Here is a 22,121-nt window from a genome sequence, read left to right as displayed (position 1 = left end):
TAATTTACATGTTAATTATGCCTCAATATATACGGACAAAACGTACCAAAAAAAGGCATAAAACGTTTCTTCAGAGCTATCCGACACCCTCAGAATAAAGCTAGAATCCCTTTTAACTGAAGGAAAGAAAAAAAGACAAAAACCCATCACCACCACCACCAGTACAACAAAGAAAATGTGATTCTGAGTCAGTTACTACTTAAGAGTCCTGGTTTTTTGCTCTGTAAAACAGAGATGACGCATACCACTAGCTCTATCTCTTTGGGTTCTGAAAACCACATAAGGATTTCCAGAGGAAAGTGCTTTGTAAACTATAAAGTGCTATGCAAATGTATCTGCCCTTACTAAAATTCATCTTGTTAGATTTGGCACATCATTTCAGTCATCTGAGATTGTTTTAGATGCTGTCTTCATCATTTCATATTACTTGTTTCCTCCCTGGTCTCAATCCTTTTTCAATTTAATCATCAGATCACTGTGCCTTTATACAAAGTCATTAACAATTATTTAAACAGGTCAAAGTCAAGAATATCTGTCCCATTCTACTAAAAGATAATATGTAACATATTATGGGTAATGTCATCCCAATACTTTAATTCTATAATTATTTAGTTACATGTCTACCTGACTGTACTACTCCACCTACATTTCTCCATCTGCTCCAACAATATATAATACTTTATCTACACTGTTTTGTTCTTCCAGCCTACTAAACCCTACCAAAAAAGGGAAATTAAGTTATTCTAGCATTTTTGCTTTAATGAATCCAAAATGTCCCATTTATTAATTTCTGTGACTTAAAAAGTAAAATTTAAAAATTCAATCTAAAATCTTACATCTCATCAACATCCAGTTTACATTTTGTAAGGCAGAATCTACTTTTTTCCTTTTCTTCTGGAAAAGAAAATTTGCCTATGTCCAGTTTCACAACACTTCTGCTCTCTCACACAGTTGTTTAAACACTACTTATCAGCATGATCTCTCAGTATTTCTAAAAGATCATTTATATGAGCAACAAAACTTTCAGCTTAGGTGGGTGGGTTATTCCTGTATACTCTATTCCCTTAACTGCCTTGGACTTCACTTCCCTCTTATCGGGGATTATTTTCTCTTATCTCTTCTTGTTTGAAGGTTATTTTATTTGATGAAAAATAAAAGGAGGAAGAATGCGATAGAGCCATTCTTCTTTTATTCTGTTATATCGTTGATGTAATGAGCCTTTGGTCTGGCTATAAAAGTATCTTTACAAAATACTTTTGTTTCCCTTAGCATTTGTTAACATTTCAGGTTAGGTAATGGAATTTTTCTAACACTATTTTTATAGATCTTCATTATTCTTTTACACATAGATATAGCATACTGTTCCCACCACTCCTAAAAGATCACAAAATAGTATGTATCCACTAATCTTGGTCTCCATTTTTTCCTCACTGTGGTAATTTCTGATTACATATCATGAATTTCATTTTTGAGGCCCTCCAATTCTCAAGCCATTTTCTTAGTTATGGCCCAAAACTCGGTCATGAGAGACCATTTCCTTAAAAAAAAATCTGATTTCATAAAACCCAGGGCGTATTTCTGATGATGTTCAAGATTCCTCTCTCAAACTAAAAGCGAACCTAAAGATAACAAATACAACACGGCTCGCCCATGGCCATTACCCCTGTTACTTCTCCATGAACTGTTCTACCCACTGAGACACAAAACCATAGTGTAAGTAAAGGATCTATCAGTGCACTGCATGCTGAACTGAATGATATTTAGAGTAGAAAGGTTATTTGTTCTTATGCTACCTTGCCTCTGTGAGTTTTAAAACTCTGCAACATAGTTCATTGTCCCTTGAAAGCCTACGATAACACCAAACTTAGGATCCAAGATTTACAGCCCACAAATGACTTCGGTGCCTAAAACGTTTTTTCAGAACACCTTGGCAAACCCTTCCTCATTCCCAAGAAATATCACAGAATCAAAAATTCTGAGTATAATACCTAAATCATTCTTAAACAAATTCCCCTCACCCCAGAAAAAGATTCTACCTTCCCAGAATCAATCTAATTTCAAGTACACTCACTCTCATTCTCTGTAGTACCTCTGCCAGAACACTCCAGCTTCAGGAACAACAGGTATATTCATTTTTGGGTACTCTTTGGATACTCCAAAATTTCATTTAAACATTCTCTTATGTCTTCTTGTAATACTCTCTTAACTCTAGGCACCATGCCTTAAACCTGGGACATTAGACTTTATCTCAGATTATCACCACCACCCTCTACTTATGTTTCTTTTATATTTATTAACCTGCCATAACTGACTATTGTTCAACAAGTTCAATCTGTCATGGATTTAATGGTGTTCATGTATAATTAGGTATACATATAAGTAGAGTAGCTGGGGTCCAAAGACGAACTTCACCCACTGTCAATCTTGTGCTGGTCCTGGGGGTAATAGCAGTATTCTGGCAAAACTCCAGATCCCAAGTGGGCAAAATCCCTACTGTTCTGGTGCCTCTGTGGCACAAGGCAGAAATCTGAAGTCCTTTTACTAAGGTTGGATTAGCCCTCAATTGTGGAATTTCTAAGAAAACAGAGAACTAGAGCCAAGATCCTCCCAGAGAAAGGGCTCAATATCTAAGAGATCAGGAATGGGGGACAGAAAGGCCTGGGGAAGAGCATATGGAATGACGCAAAGACACTGATTTTCACACTAGGGTATTCAGTTAAGTAAGGGCATCCTGCTTCTCAGACACGAACAGTTTGGGAGCCTTTCGGTTGTCAGATTCATTCCCAAATGCTGAAAGTAGAATCAGGTAAATGCTAGAGACCGAGTTTAGAGCAGGACAGATAAATTGGCTTAGGATGAAGCCCTAGGCATTGAAATTTTTTAAATTCCCAAGTGTACACAGGATAGAGAACCACGGTGCTTATGAAAACATATAACCATTTCTTTCATAATGTCAACAAGTCAAACAACTAAAAATACAAATTTAAGCCATTAAAACACTTAATGAATAGCTACAACCAACATTCACCTCAAGTTCTTAACTTTCATGTTCTAAACAAGTTTTGATACTCTTAAAAGAACAAAATGCAGGACCAAACATCTGAATAAAACTTGAGGCCAATGGAATGCCCTTTGCTCAGCATTCCTTCATTCCAAATTAGAATACAAATTAAGAACATGCTATTGTAGGAGGTTGCTAAGCACCAATAGCCAGTCTTTTATACAAAGATCAATTTTATAAACTTTCTCTGCTCAGCATAGAGTTTGGCACTGTATTCTGATAATTAGTAATTAGTAAATTATCTAAAGGAGAATTACATTGATTAACATCTAAAATTCCATTTATAAAGTGGTAAAATTTACGATTTTAGTGAAACGAAGCAATTCTGAAATATAATTTTCACATCAAATTCAAAACTTTATGAGGAAAATTATAACTGAATCAGAATTTTAACTTTTAAAGCATTAAGAAAATAATTAATTCAACAAGTCATCTTTAAGAAATAACCTGACACCCTAAGTATACTTTCTGATGGCCTAGAACTACCATGAAGCAAATTGTTTTCCAGTTCTGATAATTACTTTAACCTTTCCTACCATTATCACTTACTTTGACTTGCAAAAAAAATTTTTTTCTTCAATATTGAAGCAACTTTCAAAAATATTCTTAACTGAAAAGTATTAAAGACTTAGTAGAAATGTATATGCAAATGTGTCTTTAAAAAACCCGGTCTGTACTGTAAAACAATCAAAATCATCTGGAATTTCCATAAAACTTTTCAATAATTCACATATATTAGGAAAAAAAAACAAAACTAGATTAAAATTCAGAAAGATTATGGTTGCAGTTGCTTTTCTGCCATTAACTATCTCTATGACCTTGACCAAGTTATTTAGCCTCTCAGAAAAGCAGTAACCACCTTGCAATTTGTATACTTGTGTGCATGTGTATGTGTGTGTATGCACACAAGTATATATTAAGGCTAAAGTCTACTCCAGGCCTAAAATTCTGTTTCTAGCAAAAAGGTAACAACGGGAAGAGTTTGGAGACTGTGGATAAACTCTGTAAAGTACCAGTATATCTGTGTTTTAATTTTAATGTATTTAAATAATCCAAAACATTTCAAAGTCTATGACTATAGGTAAGATATATGAAAGGATTTTAATATCTATAGCAACATATATCACCGATATTAATATAAAAAAGCTTCAAGTTCTAAAATAGGGCATGGCTCCTATCACTGCACTCACCTTATCACTTTTAAATATTCATGTTTTTTAATGTGTCATTATTCTTTCTCTAAAGTACATTCACCAGTTTTGCCCATCTCTGATAAAAAGTATACTGTTCTCTTCTATCATACTTAAAAGTTGGACTTTCACTTTACTGGCTCACAGAATCAAGAAAAAAAGGGCAACTATAGGTTTACGCTTAATGAAAATTATATGGAAACTAACAAACTTTCTTCATCACTTAACTTTGCAGGAAAGTGTAGGGACTGGTTGCTACTATGAAAAATCTGAAAAAGAACTACTCTGGAGAGACAGCAGGTCTCATTTTAGAATGCTTATACTTTTTCAGTTTAAGATTCAAGCAACTTACCATTGTTCCAAAAGGAATGGCTCTTGAAGCATGGTAATAAATGGCTATAAAATTAATGAAGAAGGCAGTGCCACACACCATAGCTGGGATAAGGAAAGCCCCGATAAACATCTGCTTTATCCATCTCCTTCCTGGAAGAGAAACAATACCATGAAAAGCAGAGAGACAGATATACAAACAAGCATATATTAATTTTTAAAATTTAATTATTTAGTACCAAACAATTTATTTAAAATTTTAATGTAAAGAACTTGACATCTGACATCCTAATAACAAATAAAGACTGGCTATTCAAATATGTCTAATGGAAATATAGCTTTTGAAGTGAGTATACTGGAAAAGAGCAATGAACTATAGTAAAATAACACAAAACATCCTAATATTTTGTCCTAATTCTCCACTGAACTACTGTGAATTTTGGTAAGCCACTCAGTCTTTTTAGGCTACAAGTTGGCCTAGATTGATGTTTGAAAACAATTGTTTGGAGTTCTGGAGCTTCTTAGAAGTGCCCATGAAGTCACTGGTGAAGAAAGAGCCCAGGTCTTCAAGCTCTGCTTCAACCAGAACAAGTCCATTTTCAACAGTTTTACACACTAGAGTTTCATGTAAATCAGCTTCATTTGAAAAGAGGGTTACACTGCTTAAAAAAAAAAAAGTTTAATATCTCCTGTGTTAAATGGTCTCTAAATTTACTTTTAGTTCTCTAATTGTAATTATAAATAAGTATTTAAATTTATTTGTATGTTTCAAAAGGAAACATATGGAAAACGTTGTTTCATAAGCTCTCTCTCAGAAATTAGAACTACGATTTGTAAGTTTTACTATTTTTTTGGTACCACTTTGTAGTGCCAAAATTCTATATAGTGAGCACCTATTATTTAAATAATTGAGGGAAGGTATTTTTAAACTATGTAATCAGAATTTTTAAATCATGTTCATATTGACCAGGAGAGTACCAGGAGCTATCTTTCTAATACAGCAGAGTACACAAGCAAGTGCACCAACAAGAGAGCATCTTCATACCACTTAGGAACAGACTATAAAGATTTAACACTGGATCACTATTAAAATTCAACCTTACAATCATAAGCAATAGGGACCCGAACCGAAAGTGCAATAGGAAAAACAAGCAATAACCTATCTTTCATTTTTTTCTATATTAAGCTCTTGTTAAGTATCTCTCTCATAGAATTACAAACCAAATTGACACTTCTCCAGAAAAACTCTTTGATTTTAAACATTCTCCTTTATTTAGTTTCTTTCTCAAGTAAGTTTCAAGAACCCCCTCCTTTCCGAACTAATACTCAGAATTTGAACACCACCACAAAAAAGGTGGCAACTAATTAAAGTATGAATTATTTCTCCTATTTAATTCCAACTCTTTCCTGGCCTTCTCTTTTCCTGCATTTTATATTATCTTCTCAGATTCAGGCAAGTATTAATAATTTCCATATTTGACTCTATTTCCCCCAAGAGTCAAAAAGAATCCCATGCACATTCTACTGGGTACAGTAAGTAGCCCAGGAATCTGCACTGCTGTGCTTCCTACCACTCTCCAAACCCTTGGAGACTCTGGCCAAGTTCCAGGCTACCACTGACTTCAAAATGGGTCTGGAACATTATCTAGTGCACTGCCGAGTGTGAAGATCTAGAACTTCACTGTAGTTCAAATCCTGAAATAACGCTGAAAACTTCTTGATTCTCTGCGTTAACCTCTAAATTAATCTGGTTTCTGGGGACCTTTCAGAAACAATATCAGGACATGATCAAATCTCAGGACACTGTCAGACAATAACCTTTAGATTACACTTGTAAAGACTTGATACTCCAACGGGCTTGAGCCTGAACTCTGAGCTTTCAAGCCTAAATGTAGTGTAGTTTAGCTGGGTGTTTGCTATCAGCCTAAAAGCAAATTTATGTCCAAGTAGAAAATAATTTCCCATTTTAAATAAATCTGTTTCTGCTGTGGAGACTTCTAGGGGTCATAAACCATAAAATTTTCAGCCTCAATAGTTTCCAGGTCAAATTCAAAGAAGTTGCCTTAGGCATCCTTATTTCCATTGGACAGTACTGTCAGATAAGACTCTTTTCTCTATATCTGGAGGTACAACGTAAAGGCTGGAGACTGACCGCCTAACTAAAACAGAATACATAATGATACTCCCCCTCAGGCATTCCAAAGAATTACCTATACTGAAGGCACAGACCACATTAAGTCAAACAGGACCAATAAAGAAAACAGTAAACCTGGAGAAATTTTAAATGATCTCATGCTCTGAGCTCCTATAACCTGTAAGTCAAGTCTACTAAAAGAAGAAAGGATTCCCTAATGTTGACATTGCTTAGGATGGGCTGAGAAAATCACAGTAAGAAGTCGCTATCCTTAGGAATATGATTTTAAGGTCTTTTGACAACCCTTCATTCATAAACTGAAATATGCAAATCTACTACTTTCAGCACTTTTCTGACCCCAGACAACTACAGGGAAAACAAAGAACTGCAAGACCCCTTGAATGCCATCACAGAAACACCAAGAAGTACCCCTGTATCATTTATGCATCCTCCATCATTTCCAGGTCACAATAGTAAAGAAGCAAGGTGGTATTTAAAATAATGTGCTCTTAGCAAAAGATTGCGACACAGAATAACAGAAATCTTCGTACAGGGTCCTTTGATAAATATTTAAGTCAACAGAAATAAACAGCTCTCATTCCTATTCTCCTCCCACCGTCCAGACACTTTATCCATAAGTCATAAAACAATGTATGGCTTTATATTCTTACAAAGCTATACACCCAATGTGGAAGCCTCCTATGGAGAACAACTAGGAAGCTAGGTACCTCAAAGCAAAATAATATCAATAACTTAAATATACTTTCTCTTACAAGTTTCTCAGGGCTAACTTCACAGTGGACAATGGAGATAATCTATTAATTATTCACATTTTAGGAAATAAAATGCAAGAGGCTCCATAAAAGCAAGATAGAACATATAATAGGCTTGGTAGAGATTATGCTAAATGAGATAACAAAGACTGTTACTGCCCATTTTAAATTCCAAATACCTCGTAGTAAAATATTAGCATCTATAATTAAAAGTACAAAATGGTAACTCATAAGTTACCTCCTTGTCTAGCATACAGACTTCCTCCAAAATAACCATTCACTGGAGATGTAGCAGCGTAGACAAATATGGCTGTACTGAGCATTGATCCCCTCCTACAAAGGCAAAAAAAAAGTAAGATAAATTGAAACAAATAATATAAAGAACATATTATATATATAGTCTTATCATATTAACATTAGTTTAATTTTAAAGAAAAATTTAATAGGAACACAAAAATATCATCCTGGACTACAAAGTACCTTAAAAGGTTGCCTAGTGAATGAATTTTCAGTTAAAATTGCACATGATACAGGCTGATCTTAATTTTTAAAAAATGATACAGACTGATCTTAATTTTTAAAAATCTGCAGTTAAATTTCATAATATATTCTAAACAAATATTTCACATTTCTTTGGCAAAAATATTAGAAGCTGGCACAAAAACTGTTTTTGCAACCCTGTGAACCAATCACATCATATGGAAAAGGATATTCATCTGTTAAGAAAAATAATCAGAACATCTCTTTCTAATTTGACTTAACTGCTTAAGAGTCTTGTCTGCTGATGGAAATATAATGTAAGTAACATAATCTATATTAGTACTATTACTTTAAATGGTATAACACTGAGACTTTTCCTATTTAGTCTCCATCATAATGTTAAAAGTGATTTTTTAAAAATCCATAGGTCCACAAATCAACATTAATAACTCAGATCGACAATTTCTAACTTCCTCTTACAAGAATGGTACCTAGGGAATTCAGACCAATCTCGTTGAATAAAACCAGACAAAAAATTTTAAATGCCTAAGTGCAAAGAAAAGGATTAAAATGATAAATGACACTATCTTTGCCATAATATAAAAATGTCCTTAAACAATAAAGACCACTTCTGAAACTCACCATAACTAGGAAGGTAAAATATGTTCTATGTATAGAAAAGATTAAAAGTTCTATCTATCGATAGAACACATGTCAGTTTGAGCTAAAGAATATTCTTTTAAAGAGAATTTACAAGAATATCACACTAATGTGTGTACATTGGGAGAATATATAATTTTCATAAATTAACCACCTTCTGGGTAATAATTATTATTGTATTCCACTGTCCACCTACGTAGAATACAAATGTCATCAAAGACATGAACTATGCAGCACTCCTCTGTTCAATTTCTTAAAGTGGATGTGTAATAGTTAAAACATTGCAATATTTAATTCCCATTAATATATAGTTAATATAAATGTTAGAGTAAATATGAGTGTCATTTCCATGTTTAAAAGATCATAGGTCTCAAAGTTAATCTGTTTTAAAAACTGAATTTGTTTTTTCAAGAACTCAGTTAAACAAGTACTAAATTATTCCTTCCAGACTATCATTAACAAATTCAACCCATTTTCTGTTCATAACTAGGTGTATGAGGCTGACATAGGCCTAACAATGCTGAAAACTAAAAGGCTGCATTAGTCTAAGTAAGACCAGTCTAATACTAGCCAGAAGTCTTAATATTAGCAGGGAGGGTTCAAAGAAGCTGCTCATGTGACTGAGAGCCCAAAATGATTACCAGAGATTTAAGCTCTCAGTCCCCAGAGACATTTCTACTAAATGGAAGTGCATCAGTCACAATTTTAAAAATCAGACATACATTCTACCTCTTCATTCATAAATATTCTACAGGCATTTTCTATCCAAATTAGACCATTTTCACCTACACTGAAAAATCTGCTGAGGTAGAGAACTGTTCTCTTTGTTCACCTCTCCAAGACTGAAGCGGGGAGCCTCTAAGGAGCTGCTTCACCTGCACTCGCCACCTCACCACTCCACTGAAATTTTCAGAGCAGCGGCGTAGACAGAATTTGAGCAGACTCACCCATACCTTCTCAAACACCATGTCTTCTCAATAGCTAACATCACACTAATAGGCATCACACTGATGCTGATCCTCTACCCACCTAAATGTTTTCTTCTCTGATTGCTATAATTATTACTGAGGCAAAGTAATTTTCACACATTACATTATCTGTTTTTCCCTTAGAATCATTCCTACTCTGGGGTGCTTCTTACAAATAATACGTGCAAGTTTTTCATGTTCTCACTACTTTTTTTATTATCTCTATTTTCATTTCATGGCAAATTAAAAGAGTTCTAGAGTGAGAGTACCTAGAGTCAAATCTAGGCTTGCTAACACCGCTTACTAATAGCTGCATGGTCTCAGTCAACTTGTTTAACCTTTCTGAGATTTACTTTTCTCATCTGTAGAATGAAGATAATAACAGTCTCTTCACAGGGCTGATGTGAGGATTAAAGGAGCTAATGTGCATAAAGCACCTAACATGGAACTTCAATAATGTTAGCCACTTTGATATCATCATAATAATATAGCTTTAGTGATTATCATATACGTAATTATGTTCACTTCAAATAAGCACAACATAGAACAACCATCGATAGTAATAACAGACTAAAATAACAATGCATGTCTTGCCTGCTAACACCATCTATTAAATGTGGTTTCTTATTTCTCTGTAAGCGGAAGAGCCTCTGAAGTAAAAAAACGAACTGCCAAAACTATACCACTAACATCTGAGAAGAAAGCGAAAACTTGGTTTCTAGGAGAGGTTATCTATTAGTAACTCCTAAGACTGTGACTGTATAGTCAGTGTCAATTAAGTGGTGATGAATTTAATACAGTATTTAATGTAAAGCATGACTTCTTGGTAGATTTGAAATGTTTTTATTGTATTTGGGATTTAATTCATCTGAAATATATTCTAATATGAACTACCCACCAGAATACTGAAGTTTAGATTTTGGTCAATTATTTTAAAACTTATATGGTATTTAAATTGCAAAGGTTATATTAAACAAGTAAACAGAAACTACAGAGAAATAGTTTTGTTGATTAACACACATTCACTTCAACAAGCATTGACTGAGTACCTTGCACATGCAAAGTTCTTTAAGCAGGTACTCTGAGAAGTCAAAGATAAGTTAAAACCCAGTCCTTGCTCTCTAAGAGCTTATTGTCTAGCAGAATAAACAGCAATGTAGTATAAATATTTAATATACAACTAAAGAGTCATTATTTTGGCAACAATTTATTGTTTGTCCACCAAATGCCAGACTTATATAAGAACGAATGCATTATGAACTAAAACAGGAGTATAAAATATAACTGGAGACAAGTATCACTCTGATTGAGGGCTTCATGGGGCAGTATCTGAGGCACCTGAATTATAACCTCCGCCACCCAAACTCAGAGCGTGTTTCCTTCATTAAGGTCATGGCTCTCTGAGCGCAAGGTTATAGGAACTTGAGATCTTTGTAAATGCACTTTTTCTTATAATCCGAAAACCTCAAATCAAAAATTGCTTGCAACTCATTTGTCTACAAAGAAAAACTGTACCAGAAACTATGTAAATATAGGATAAGAAGTCATCCAATTATTTTTCTAACCTCATGTACCTTTTCTATCATCCTTTTTACTTTTAATATGCTTTCTTCTTTTCTATACAGAGAATCTCCTAGTTTGCGGGGGTAAATGTGAAGTACTAATTTAGTAACTGTGAAAGCCATGTGCTTCTTATGAAGATCTAATTGGATCTCTGGCTTTCATAAAAATGCCTATTCACTTAGTCCAACAGTTCTGGACTCTAAGTAATTCTGCTCATACCTCTAATGGAACACAACCTTTATAATCAACCAAAATGTTCGATAAGGCTAGTAAGTTTCAGCATGTAACAGAAAATATATTTATACCTGAAAATTATTATACCTGAAGTTCACTATTTGTCTACAATGATGTTTATGCTATTTAAATTCTAAGATAATTGAAATAAGCAAATATTTAATGATTGACTTCAAAGGTTCCAATGATTAAAACTATTTAAGAACAACAAAAAGATAATAAAGTACAAACACTTACTCTGTATATAAATCTTCTATCATTGCAACAATAATAACAATGAGCGACACAGCAAATATCTGACATCCAGAACCAATGAGAGAGGAAAATATCAGTGGGTGACTTGATGGTCTAAATACATCTCCATGCACCTGCTTCCATCCATACTCATCCCCTAGGTCTCTGTCCTGTATACATATATATGTAGACAGAAGAGAAAATTATTCAGAATGAAATTAAATTAAATTAAGATAGGTGAAAAATTATTACAGTTCTAAGTTCCCTCCTTTCAAACATAGCTATTTAAGAGAGTTCAAAATAGCGAGAAAAGACATTTCAAATTTAAAATAATCACTGCTTTAAATAACTTTTACCTAGGCCCAGTAAGGTGACTCCAATTGTGCTCAAAAAATCTCAAAGGAAAAGAAAATTATTTAGGAGCAAAAAGAAGAAAAAAAAAGGTAAAATTGGGAGAATAGCACACTGACTCTCTTAACATTACTTTCAAACACTATTCTTGCCATTTATGTCATGACTGTGGTTCATACATGACGAGGGGCCAGGTGGAGAAGAAGAAGAGTATCAAAACCAGTACTAGATGACCTAACAATGCAGACATGTCCTTTATAGACTTGAATCTAAGAAAACACATGGGGAAAATATAGGACAGTTAAATGACAGCATTTTTTAATAAATAGTATTTTTTAAAAGAGATTCAATTTTTCCTTTTCAATTTGAATAAGTAAATATCTACAACAGTCCCTCAAGGTAATCTGTTTTCTGGAGGGAAAGATCCATCCTGGTCAGATATGTTTGAGAAGCACCAAATATTTTATCTACCCTCTAATACTTCACAATATACATTAGCATATTAAAATTTAACTCTGTTTAACTGTTTTCCAAACTTATTTAATGATGAAACATATTTACACAGAAGTCATTAACATTCTACAGAACACATTTTTTACAAAATTGTTTACAATATAATTCTATAATTTTGTACAAGAATTTAGAAAACAAGCCCCCTACCTCAAACCTATTAAACTAAATGTAAATTAATAGTTCCGTCCACTCCCTGAATTTCATGCAATATTTAACAGTATTAGAAAAATGCCAACACGGGTCTACAACCTCCTATCTGCAATTTTGCAATCAAAAATTCTGAAAACTGAAAGCTTGTTTCATAAGTTTGCTATACCCTTATTTACTGGCTAAACTTGGACTAAACAAGAGGTTATTTATACTGTTTATTTATCCCACTGAGGGTGAATGTTCACATATTTTTCTAAAAAAAAAAAAAATGTTAATAGATTAGAGACAGCTTAGTTTTACACCTTTCTAAAACCTGACATCTCTGAATTCTGAAACTCATCTGACCTCAAGACTGTAGACATACATTCCAACATTCAAAATAACACTGAGTTAAATTGTTTTTATTAATATAATATAAAATGTTTGCTCACCATATCATCCATTTCTTCTTCTTTACTGTACCGGGCATAATCTTTTCTTAAAGTTCTCATTAAAATCATTGAAACTAAGCCCACCAAGAAGATAACCATCATGAAGGAGTTGAAAATTGAAAACCAATGAATCTAAAATAACATAAAATAAAATATTACATTAAATATCAGTCACAAAATTCTTAAGTTCCATGACAATGGGATGTTAATGTGAAAATAAAATCTTTTAAAACTTTTACATAAAGATTCAATCTTAAGACACACTGGGAATGAATATCCACTATACAAAGGGAAGCACTTACTTACCCCGCAAATATTTCTGAAACATTATGTTCAAATACCACTCCTCTACACTAAAACTTACAGTGATATTCCTTATTTTCTCATATTAAATCTATGTTCCCTAATATTCTGTACCCCTTGTAAAATGGCTACCTCATCTTATCTTGCCAATTTTTCTTTCCATTGTAGTCTATACTTCAATCAGGCCTATTCTTCCTCATTTCCACCTCTGTATCCTTCTCATAATTTCTTCTCACATGGGATCTACTTTTGTAAATTCTATCTACCATTTAAAGCCCAACTCAAAAACCCTCTCATCGACCCTGTAAAACCTCTCATCAATATATTAGTCATTCATAGATATATTCCTGCTCTAAACTTCTATAGGTACATACATAGAATTTTTAACATAAAGGATGTACTGTCTTGTACAATTAGGACGGATTTAACTTGGGCTAACATGCTGACCTGTGCTCTAGGGCTGTGGTCCTCAACCTTTTTGGCACCAGGGACTGGTGCTCCTGAGAATCTAACGCCTGATGATCTGAGGTGGAGCTGGGGAGTGGCTACAAATACAGATGAAGCTTCGCTCACTCAATGCCACTCACCTCCTGCTGTGCGGCCCAATTCCTAACAGGCCGCAGACCAGTACCGGTCTGCAGCCCAGAGGTTGGGGACCCCTGCACTAGGGTGAAGGACAGTGTGGGCTATTACCCACCCTGAGGCTTCAGGCAAGTGACAAACTACATACAAAACAGGAGACAAACAATTGTTTCTGCCCCTTCATAAGATAAATTCTTTCCTCAATCAACAATTTATTGAATACCTACTGAAATTATAAAGAAAATGATGAATGCATTATATTTTGAAATATCTGCCCAAAAAGGTTATATAAATTTAAGTTTATTTTAAAAGTGTCATTCATAATTTATAAAAGCAGTCTATAATTATAGGCTTTTCCAAAGATTTGATTTTGTTCCCACCCTGGGAAATGAGATGACTCAAAAGAGGACAGGAAAGAAAAAAATTATATATGAGACTTAACTTCTTTCAGTCAAATTATCAAATTTTTGAAATGTTTTATATAGTTACCATTTACTAATAAGATTTTATTACTATAATGCTAAAATTTCTAACAAAGCTCTCTGCTAATTTCTAATCAAAGATATGAACTTTAACTAATACCTACTATAATGTACTACTACTAACCTGACATTTTATAATATTCCTTTATTCCAAAAATTATGAAGTACTATGTGCTTTTTAAATTATTATACCAAGGGAAATATTTCCTGAAAATTATAAAGAAATCAGATGTCACTACGGGGCAACTAACCCTACAAACTGCTGACTCCAGCACCCCTGAGTGCTGCTAATCCTAAAGCAGCATCCCAGGTTTGTCATAAATTTTAGAACACTGGTGATAAATAGCTAACTATACCACCAGCACTGCTTCCTACTGAGCACTCGTTATGTGTCAAACACTGAACCAGGTGCTTTATATACACTATCAAATGGAATTTCACAACTCTGCTAGGTATTATAATCCTTTCTTCACTATTAAGGAGAGAGAAGCTAAAGAACTGAGTAATCTGACCAAGGTTATAGTAAGTGGCAGACACAGAATATTGAGCTTGAGCTCCTAAACCTGTGCTTATAGTCGCTCTATTAGAAACAATCCCTAGACTTATATGATAGATCCCATCCCCTTCCACCTACTTAAGAAAAGTGCTGCAGTAATTCACCTCCTTTCCTCTTGTGCTGTCAGTTATGTACTCTCTACGGAACCCCATCAACATATACACGTTTTTCTTACATTACACATACACAAAAATAATTCTCCTGGTTCCTTCTTTTCTACTGGTTATGGTACCATTTCTTTGCTCCCTTTAGCAGCCAAACTTGCTATCTCCAATTCTTCTCCTCCTACTCTCTCGTACACCAGTTCTGTTCAGATTTTGCCCCACCACATCAAAACTGCTTTGTCAAATTCACCAGTGACTCCAGATAAATCCAATAGCCACTTTCAGTACTCCTCTTACTTGACTCATCAGCAACAATTCAGAACTGATCTCTCTATCCTCTATGACACACTTCCTTCTCTTGGTTTCCAGAATACCATACAATCTTCCCCACACACCACTCCCACTTTACTGGTACCTCCTCAGAGCCCTTAGCTGGTTTCTCCTATTCTCTCTAAACTTTCTCACTGCCCCCAGGATTCAGTCCTAGGTCCTCTTCTAGTTCTACATACTCTTCCTGATAACTGCATCCAGTCACATAGCTTTAAATGCCATCTACATGCCAATGGCTGCAAGATTTGAATCTCTAGACCAGACCCTTCTTCTGAACTCCAGATTGATATACTCAACGAGGTGGTCAGGGTCAGTATCTCCATTCAGATGTCTCGTAGACACTTAAAAAAACTAACATGTCCTAAACTATACTCCGCTATTCCCCTCCAAAGCTCCTCCAAGTACAGCCTTTCTGCTCCAGTGATGGCAGCTCCACTCTAACAGTTGCTCGGGCTGAAAACTCTATCTTTCTATCCATCAGGGAATCCTGCTGGCCCTACTTTCAAAATATATTCACAACCTGACATCCTCACCACCTATACAGTTATACCTTGAGCCAAGCCACCTTCATCTCTTATCTGGATTGCTGCAATAGCCTCTGCACTGGTCTCTCTGCTTCTCCCCTTGCCCCCACACAACCCATTTTCAACATATTAACCTGCTTGATCCTTTTTAAACATAAGTCGAATTTGTCATTACCCTGCTGAAAACATTAGTATGCCCCTTTGTATTCAAAGTCCTTATAGCAGCCTCGGACGACATGGCTCTTGCTACCTCTGACTTATCTCCTACTACTCATCCCCTCACTCTGCTCCAGCAATAATGGCCTCCTTGTTACTCCTCAAGTACATGGAGCATGTGCCCACCTAACAGGCTTTTCAATGGTGCCGCCTCTGCCTGGAATACCCTTTCCCTCAGATACCCGACTTTCTTATTTGTCAACTCCTTCAAGTTTTTGCTCAAAAGTCCATCTCAGAGGCTTCCCCTAACCACCATATTCAAAACTACAACACATTTTATTTGCCAATTCATGTATCTTTGAACACACTATACATTTTATATTATGCTTATTGCATTTCTCCCCGACTAGAGTGTAAGCAAGAAGGCACAGATCTTTGACTTTCATACTCTAATGTATTCCACTTAATATAATTTGTGACACAGAGCAGGTGCCTAATTAATGGTGGTTAAAAGAATAAATATGGTACACTGCTCTACCAGTGAAAATGTCAGAAGGTAGCCTTTCCTCCAAGTTAATACCCAATAGGAATATAAACAAGGTAGATCAGGTGTTCCAACAGGGAATGTCAGTTGAGAGCCCTCGTTTGCTCAAATGCTATTCAAATATTGAAGTTTTTTGTGCTTATACCTTTACCTGCATTAATGTGTTCAGGACCACCCGAGTGCTACATCTGTGGAGAATATGAGCGGGGTAGGGGAAGAGGAAGTGGAGAATTTAAGCTCTAGGGATAGCATGCTAAATCCTTCAGTAAAGACTAAATCCCAAATAGCTTAATTATTTTTCTCTTAGGACCCAGAGGAAGATAATAAGTAGTAACAGGTCTTGGTGAAGTCCAAGGGTAGAAGCTGGCAGCAATAATACAAATCTGAGACCGCAGAAACTTATAGGCCATCTCAAAAATAGGTGATTAATAAACTTCAGAATTCCAGTCCAAAAGATCAAATCAAAAGACAGAAGAGGTGAGTCAGGAAAAAAGTCAGAAGAACGGCTATATCCCCTTATGCCCTGTTGTCTTTTCATTTCCATCTTTGAAGAAGGGAACCACCAGAATAAAATCTTTTTTTTGCTATAAAAAACCAAAGCTATCTGTACAAAACCAGCAGCAACGCCACTGGACCTACGATCTGAGATCCAGCTTATATCTGTTCATTGGGGGCGGTAGGTATTTCTTCCCTTTCTTGCGGTTTCTTTTTATGTAGGACTTCCACTAGCAAAACCTCCTGGTCTCACTCCACTCTTTCATTCACTCTGTCCTAGAGAATGCATACATTCTGCTCTGTTTCCCCACACTGCAAGTTTACAAGGGCAGGTGCCCATGTAGGAAAGCATGCAAAAGACAGTCCAACACTGTCTGAATACCTTAAGTCTGTCTAATTCAGTTTCAATATTAAGAAGCCCACTTGTCCACTGATATAAGCCATATTCTCCAATATTAGCCCCATAATAAAAGTGATATTTTGGCTTCTCGTATGCTGTATTCTTTCTTGTGTGTCTCTTAATTGGTTTAAACCATAGTCAAGATAAAGGGAGCTTTTGACTGCTCCTCTAAAACTTTCTATCACCCTTATGATTCTGAGCCCACATCTGAAATCGCCATTAGTTAAATCTTTGAAATCCAGAGCCCCAGCACAGAGCCCTACATATGGCAGACGCTCATTAATGTCTGCACATATTGAATGCCTTAAAATATAAATTTACATACCCTGTGTTGAAAAAAAGATGGATCGAGATATTTGTCAAATCGATCTTCAAATTTCACATCTGACTTTTTCCATTTTACCTGAAAAAAAGTTTTCATTTGAAAATCAAGGCCAGTAAACAAATTAATAATCTGATAACAAAACTCTGAGCAAAATTTGAAAAGATTTACATACTTAGAATAAGAAACGAGAGAAATGGGAGAAAGATATTACCAATTTCAGCAGTTGAAACATGTATGATAAAAAACTAACCAAATCTCCTCTCTCTGTATTAACAAAACCTGTAACTTAGAGGGGTCATTTCACTTTTCAAAAACTATTAACTATCACTGACTTACATAGTCTGACCTGATAAATGTGATGAGTTCAATTAGACCAATTAAAATAAGACTATGTACATCTTTAGATGCCAATAGTTTTATTACAATTATTGCATTTCTTCATTAGTTCAGTTATGCAAACATTATCTGCACTAGGTACATATGCACAAAGCTTGAAAAACTTTCAAAATGGGCTACTAGCAATTGACTCATTCCAGTTACCAAGAAAATAACTGGCAAAGAGATAAGCTAACTATATCAGATTTCTCTTTCCACTATTTTTAGTTCTAACAAAACAGAATTAACTGTTTAAGCTCTCACTCTGTGGAAGTATCTTATTCCAACTGATAAAGCAAAATATGGTAAACTATACCCATCCAAAACAATTTTCAATATATCACCTCTATCTGCAACAGTATAAAGGAAAGAGAAACAACAGAGAATACTGCAACCTAAAAACATGACCATGAAAATACATGACAGGGTTAGCTGGCTGCACAGCTATAATGATAAACTTTGCTGTAGCAAATGGTAGGTCTTACAAATGCATAAATAGTATCTAACACTACAGACCTGAAGAAAACCTTCTCACTGCTTTTAGAAGGCTTACTTATAGATTTGGCGGAAACACGGTTTTAATAATATTCTGTGTCATCCCATTTCAAGCTACATTTTCATTCACTAAAGTTGTAAAACACACAATTATTCATAGTAGGTCACAAACACTTCTCCCTGTATACAATTATTTTAATACTTACTGAATATGACATCTGGATTTTAGTATTGGGAACCAATTTCACCTTTCCTTCACTAGTTAGATTAACATCGACAATTCGATTTCCATTAAAACCTATTTCAAGTTTTTTGTAGGTCCAAAGATAGTAATCCTCTCCATTTTCATCTGCTTCACCAACAATACCTACACAAAAAATAATACTTTATACAAGAGAATGTCACTTAATATTTAAAATACATTAGAACCAAAGTGTCATAAAACATTTTTATAAAAAAGCAATATTACTATTATTCCTCATGGTGAGAACAAGGCAAAACTATAGGCTGGACTTCTATTCTTTATACTATTTGGCAAACATGAACACATCATAGTAAAAAAAACAAAAGTGATGAACAGCTCAGCATAACCTAGCACTAATTTGATCCCCGAAGTTCATGCTTTGTCATTAGTATCACCTTCATTGTAATAATTATCACCTTATATGTATATACTACCCAATATTTCAAAATTTCAGGGAAGAGCTATTATCACCATCTAGCAAGGTTATTTATTCATTTAGTGGTCAAACTAAAAACCAAGGCACAGTACTCTCTCTAATAATCTATGATTTAGCCATTCCTGCTAAGCTGCACATATGTTGTATATAGGTACCAAAATTTAAAATGCCTCCTCTTTTTTTCTCAAGTTCTGGACCTTAAAATGAAAGGAGTCCTAAAACCATAAAAATCCTTGAAGAAAATATAAACAGAAAGCCTTTTGACATCAGTCTTAGCAATATTTTTAGATGTTGCCTCGGGCAAGGGCAACTAAAGCAAAAATAAAAAAATGGGAATACTCGACCTAAAAAGCTTTTACATAGCAAAGGAAACCATCAACAAAACAAAAAGACAACCTACTGACAGAAGATATTTGCCAATGGTTTATCCAATTAGGGGTTAATACCCAAAATATACAAAGAACTCATATAACCAAGTATTGAAAAAACATAATCCAATTAAAAAATGGGCAGAAGACTGGAACATTTTTTTTCTAAAGAAGGTATACGGGTAACCAACATGTACATGCAAAGATGCTCGACAACACTTATCATGAGAGAAATGCAAATGAAAACCACAATGAGATACCACCTCACACTGTCAGAATGACTATTATCAAAATCACAAAAAATACCTGTTGGTGGAGAAAAAGAACCTTCATGCAATGTTGGCAGAAATGTAAACTGTGGAAAACAGCATGAAGGTTCCTCAAAAAATTAAAAACAGAACTACCATATGACCCAGCAATTCCACTTCTGGGTGTTTATTCAAAGAAAATGAAAACACTAATTCAAAAAGACACGTGCACTCCTATGTTCATTGCAATGTTACTAGTAATAACCAAGATATAGAAGCAACCTAAGTTTCCATCAATAGACAAATAGACAAAGAAGTGGTACATATATACAATGGACTATTACTCAGTCATATAAAAGAATGAAAATTTATCACTGGCAACAACATATATAGACATGGAGGGTATTATGGTAAGTGAAATAAGTCAGACAGAGAAAGACGAATACCATATGTCACTTATAAATGGAATCTAAAAAACAAGACAAATGAACAAATAAAACAAAAGAGAAAGAGACTCAGATAGAGAACAAATTGTTGGTTGCCATGTGGACGAGTACAGGAGGATGGGCAAAATAGGTAATGGGGATTAAAGGGTACAAACTTCCAGTTATAAAATAAATAATTCACGGGGAAGATAAAAACAGCATAGAGAATACAGTCAATAATATTGTAATAACTTTCTATGGTGACAGGTCACTGGACTTCTGTAGTGATCACTGCATAATATATGTAAATATCGAATCACTATGTTATATATCTGATACTAGTATTATAAGTCAATTATACTTTAAATAAAACAGTGAAAGAAGTGTTGAAGATAAATGGTAATGAGGCAATCATTGCCTCATTACCATTTATCTTCAACACTTCTTTCACTGTTTTATTTAAGTTTGATCATTCTGATCACAATTTGAGATATTGTAAGGGAAGACCCAAACAGTGTGAGGATAATAAGTGGTAGCTGAGGATCTCTCTCTTGTGCCCTTATACTGTCAGTTATTTATCCAATGTTCCCTACCTAAGCCTATATATTTCTCAAGAGCCTTATGCTTTAAGTTACTCCTTATGGCCTCCCCTCTATGGTAAATGCATCTCATTACAGTACTGGGGGTGGGGAGGAGAAATTATTTCTTATTAAGAATTATTTGCTTATTAATTAATTTGTATAGATTCAAGGAATACGGTTTTGTTTTGTTTGGGGCTATAGAGGGATAATGAAATCCTTCTAATAATTTCATCAAGGTTTATTTACCTATCTATTCTGAAAACTCTGCAAGTGGAGAGACAATTACAGCAAGTAAGAAATTATTCTCTAAGGGGCTTTTAAAAGACTCTGAAGACTTTACCCTAAAAAAAGCCAGATAAGAATTTTTTTTCTGATAAGGATCCCCATGGTTCACACATTCTAGGACACCCAAAGTATCTCCCCTAAACATGGCAGATCTTGGAATCCCAGAGCTAAAATATATTTATTTTAAAACAGTAAAGCACAGTAGCCATGTTGCTGAGGAAGCCCATAGAAATGACTGAAAATAATCTAAGGTTCCAGACAAGAAACTCATAAGCGATGGAAAAGACCAGGAGAGGAACCTGCTCTCTCACCAAAATAAACAAAAAGAGAGGGGACAGGAACCCAGACTAAAGGATTCTCCTGAACTATAGGTTCAGAAATAGTCAGTGACTTTTTAGCACGTGTTCCAGCAACCCTCAGAGCTGATCGCAGAAATGTGAGTTAATGTAATTCTAATTACAGCCATTTATATAAAATGCTTACTATTTATACTTAATTAACATGCAACACAGTAACAATGATACATACAATTATATCTTGAGATTAACCTTTTAAATTTCATCTTGGTACCACACTAAACTCTGATCTGATATGTTTCATCTTTCAATTTGTTGCTCACAAAAATTGTAGTCTGCTAACAATTTTAAGAATCAAAATATTAATTATATATAAGAACAGGTATCCAAAGACTTCCTCTCAAAAAAAAACCTAACAGAAAAATCACTAAGAGAAAAAAAATGTGATCAAATGTGCTGGCTATAATAAATTGCTGTATTTTGTGGGGGGGTTTT

The 22,121-nt window shown here is 34.7% G+C and overlaps 1 protein-coding gene across 1 annotated transcript in view; it reads right to left on the bottom strand.

The window, feature by feature from the left end:
* TM9SF3 (transmembrane 9 superfamily member 3) overlaps positions 1–22,121 on the bottom strand; it is a 57,440-nt gene that overhangs the window by 17,162 nt on the left and 18,157 nt on the right. The window contains exons 4-9 of the mRNA XM_039871644.1: positions 18,950–19,110; positions 17,874–17,951; positions 13,073–13,204; positions 11,631–11,797; positions 7,727–7,821; positions 4,604–4,734 (exon numbers count right to left, since the gene is read on the bottom strand). Coding sequence (XP_039727578.1) covers positions 4,604–4,734; positions 7,727–7,821; positions 11,631–11,797; positions 13,073–13,204; positions 17,874–17,951; positions 18,950–19,110 — 764 coding nt within the window. The remainder of the gene's footprint in view (positions 1–4,603; positions 4,735–7,726; positions 7,822–11,630; positions 11,798–13,072; positions 13,205–17,873; positions 17,952–18,949; positions 19,111–22,121) is intronic.

The sequence above is a fragment of the Pteropus medius genome, unplaced genomic scaffold, assembly GCF_902729225.1.
Source record: "Pteropus medius unplaced genomic scaffold, Ma_sr-lr_union100, whole genome shotgun sequence".
NCBI lineage: Eukaryota > Metazoa > Chordata > Mammalia > Chiroptera > Pteropodidae > Pteropus > Pteropus medius.
The sequence above is the reverse complement of the archived record's forward strand: the minus strand, read 5'-3'. Positions and strand labels throughout refer to the sequence as shown.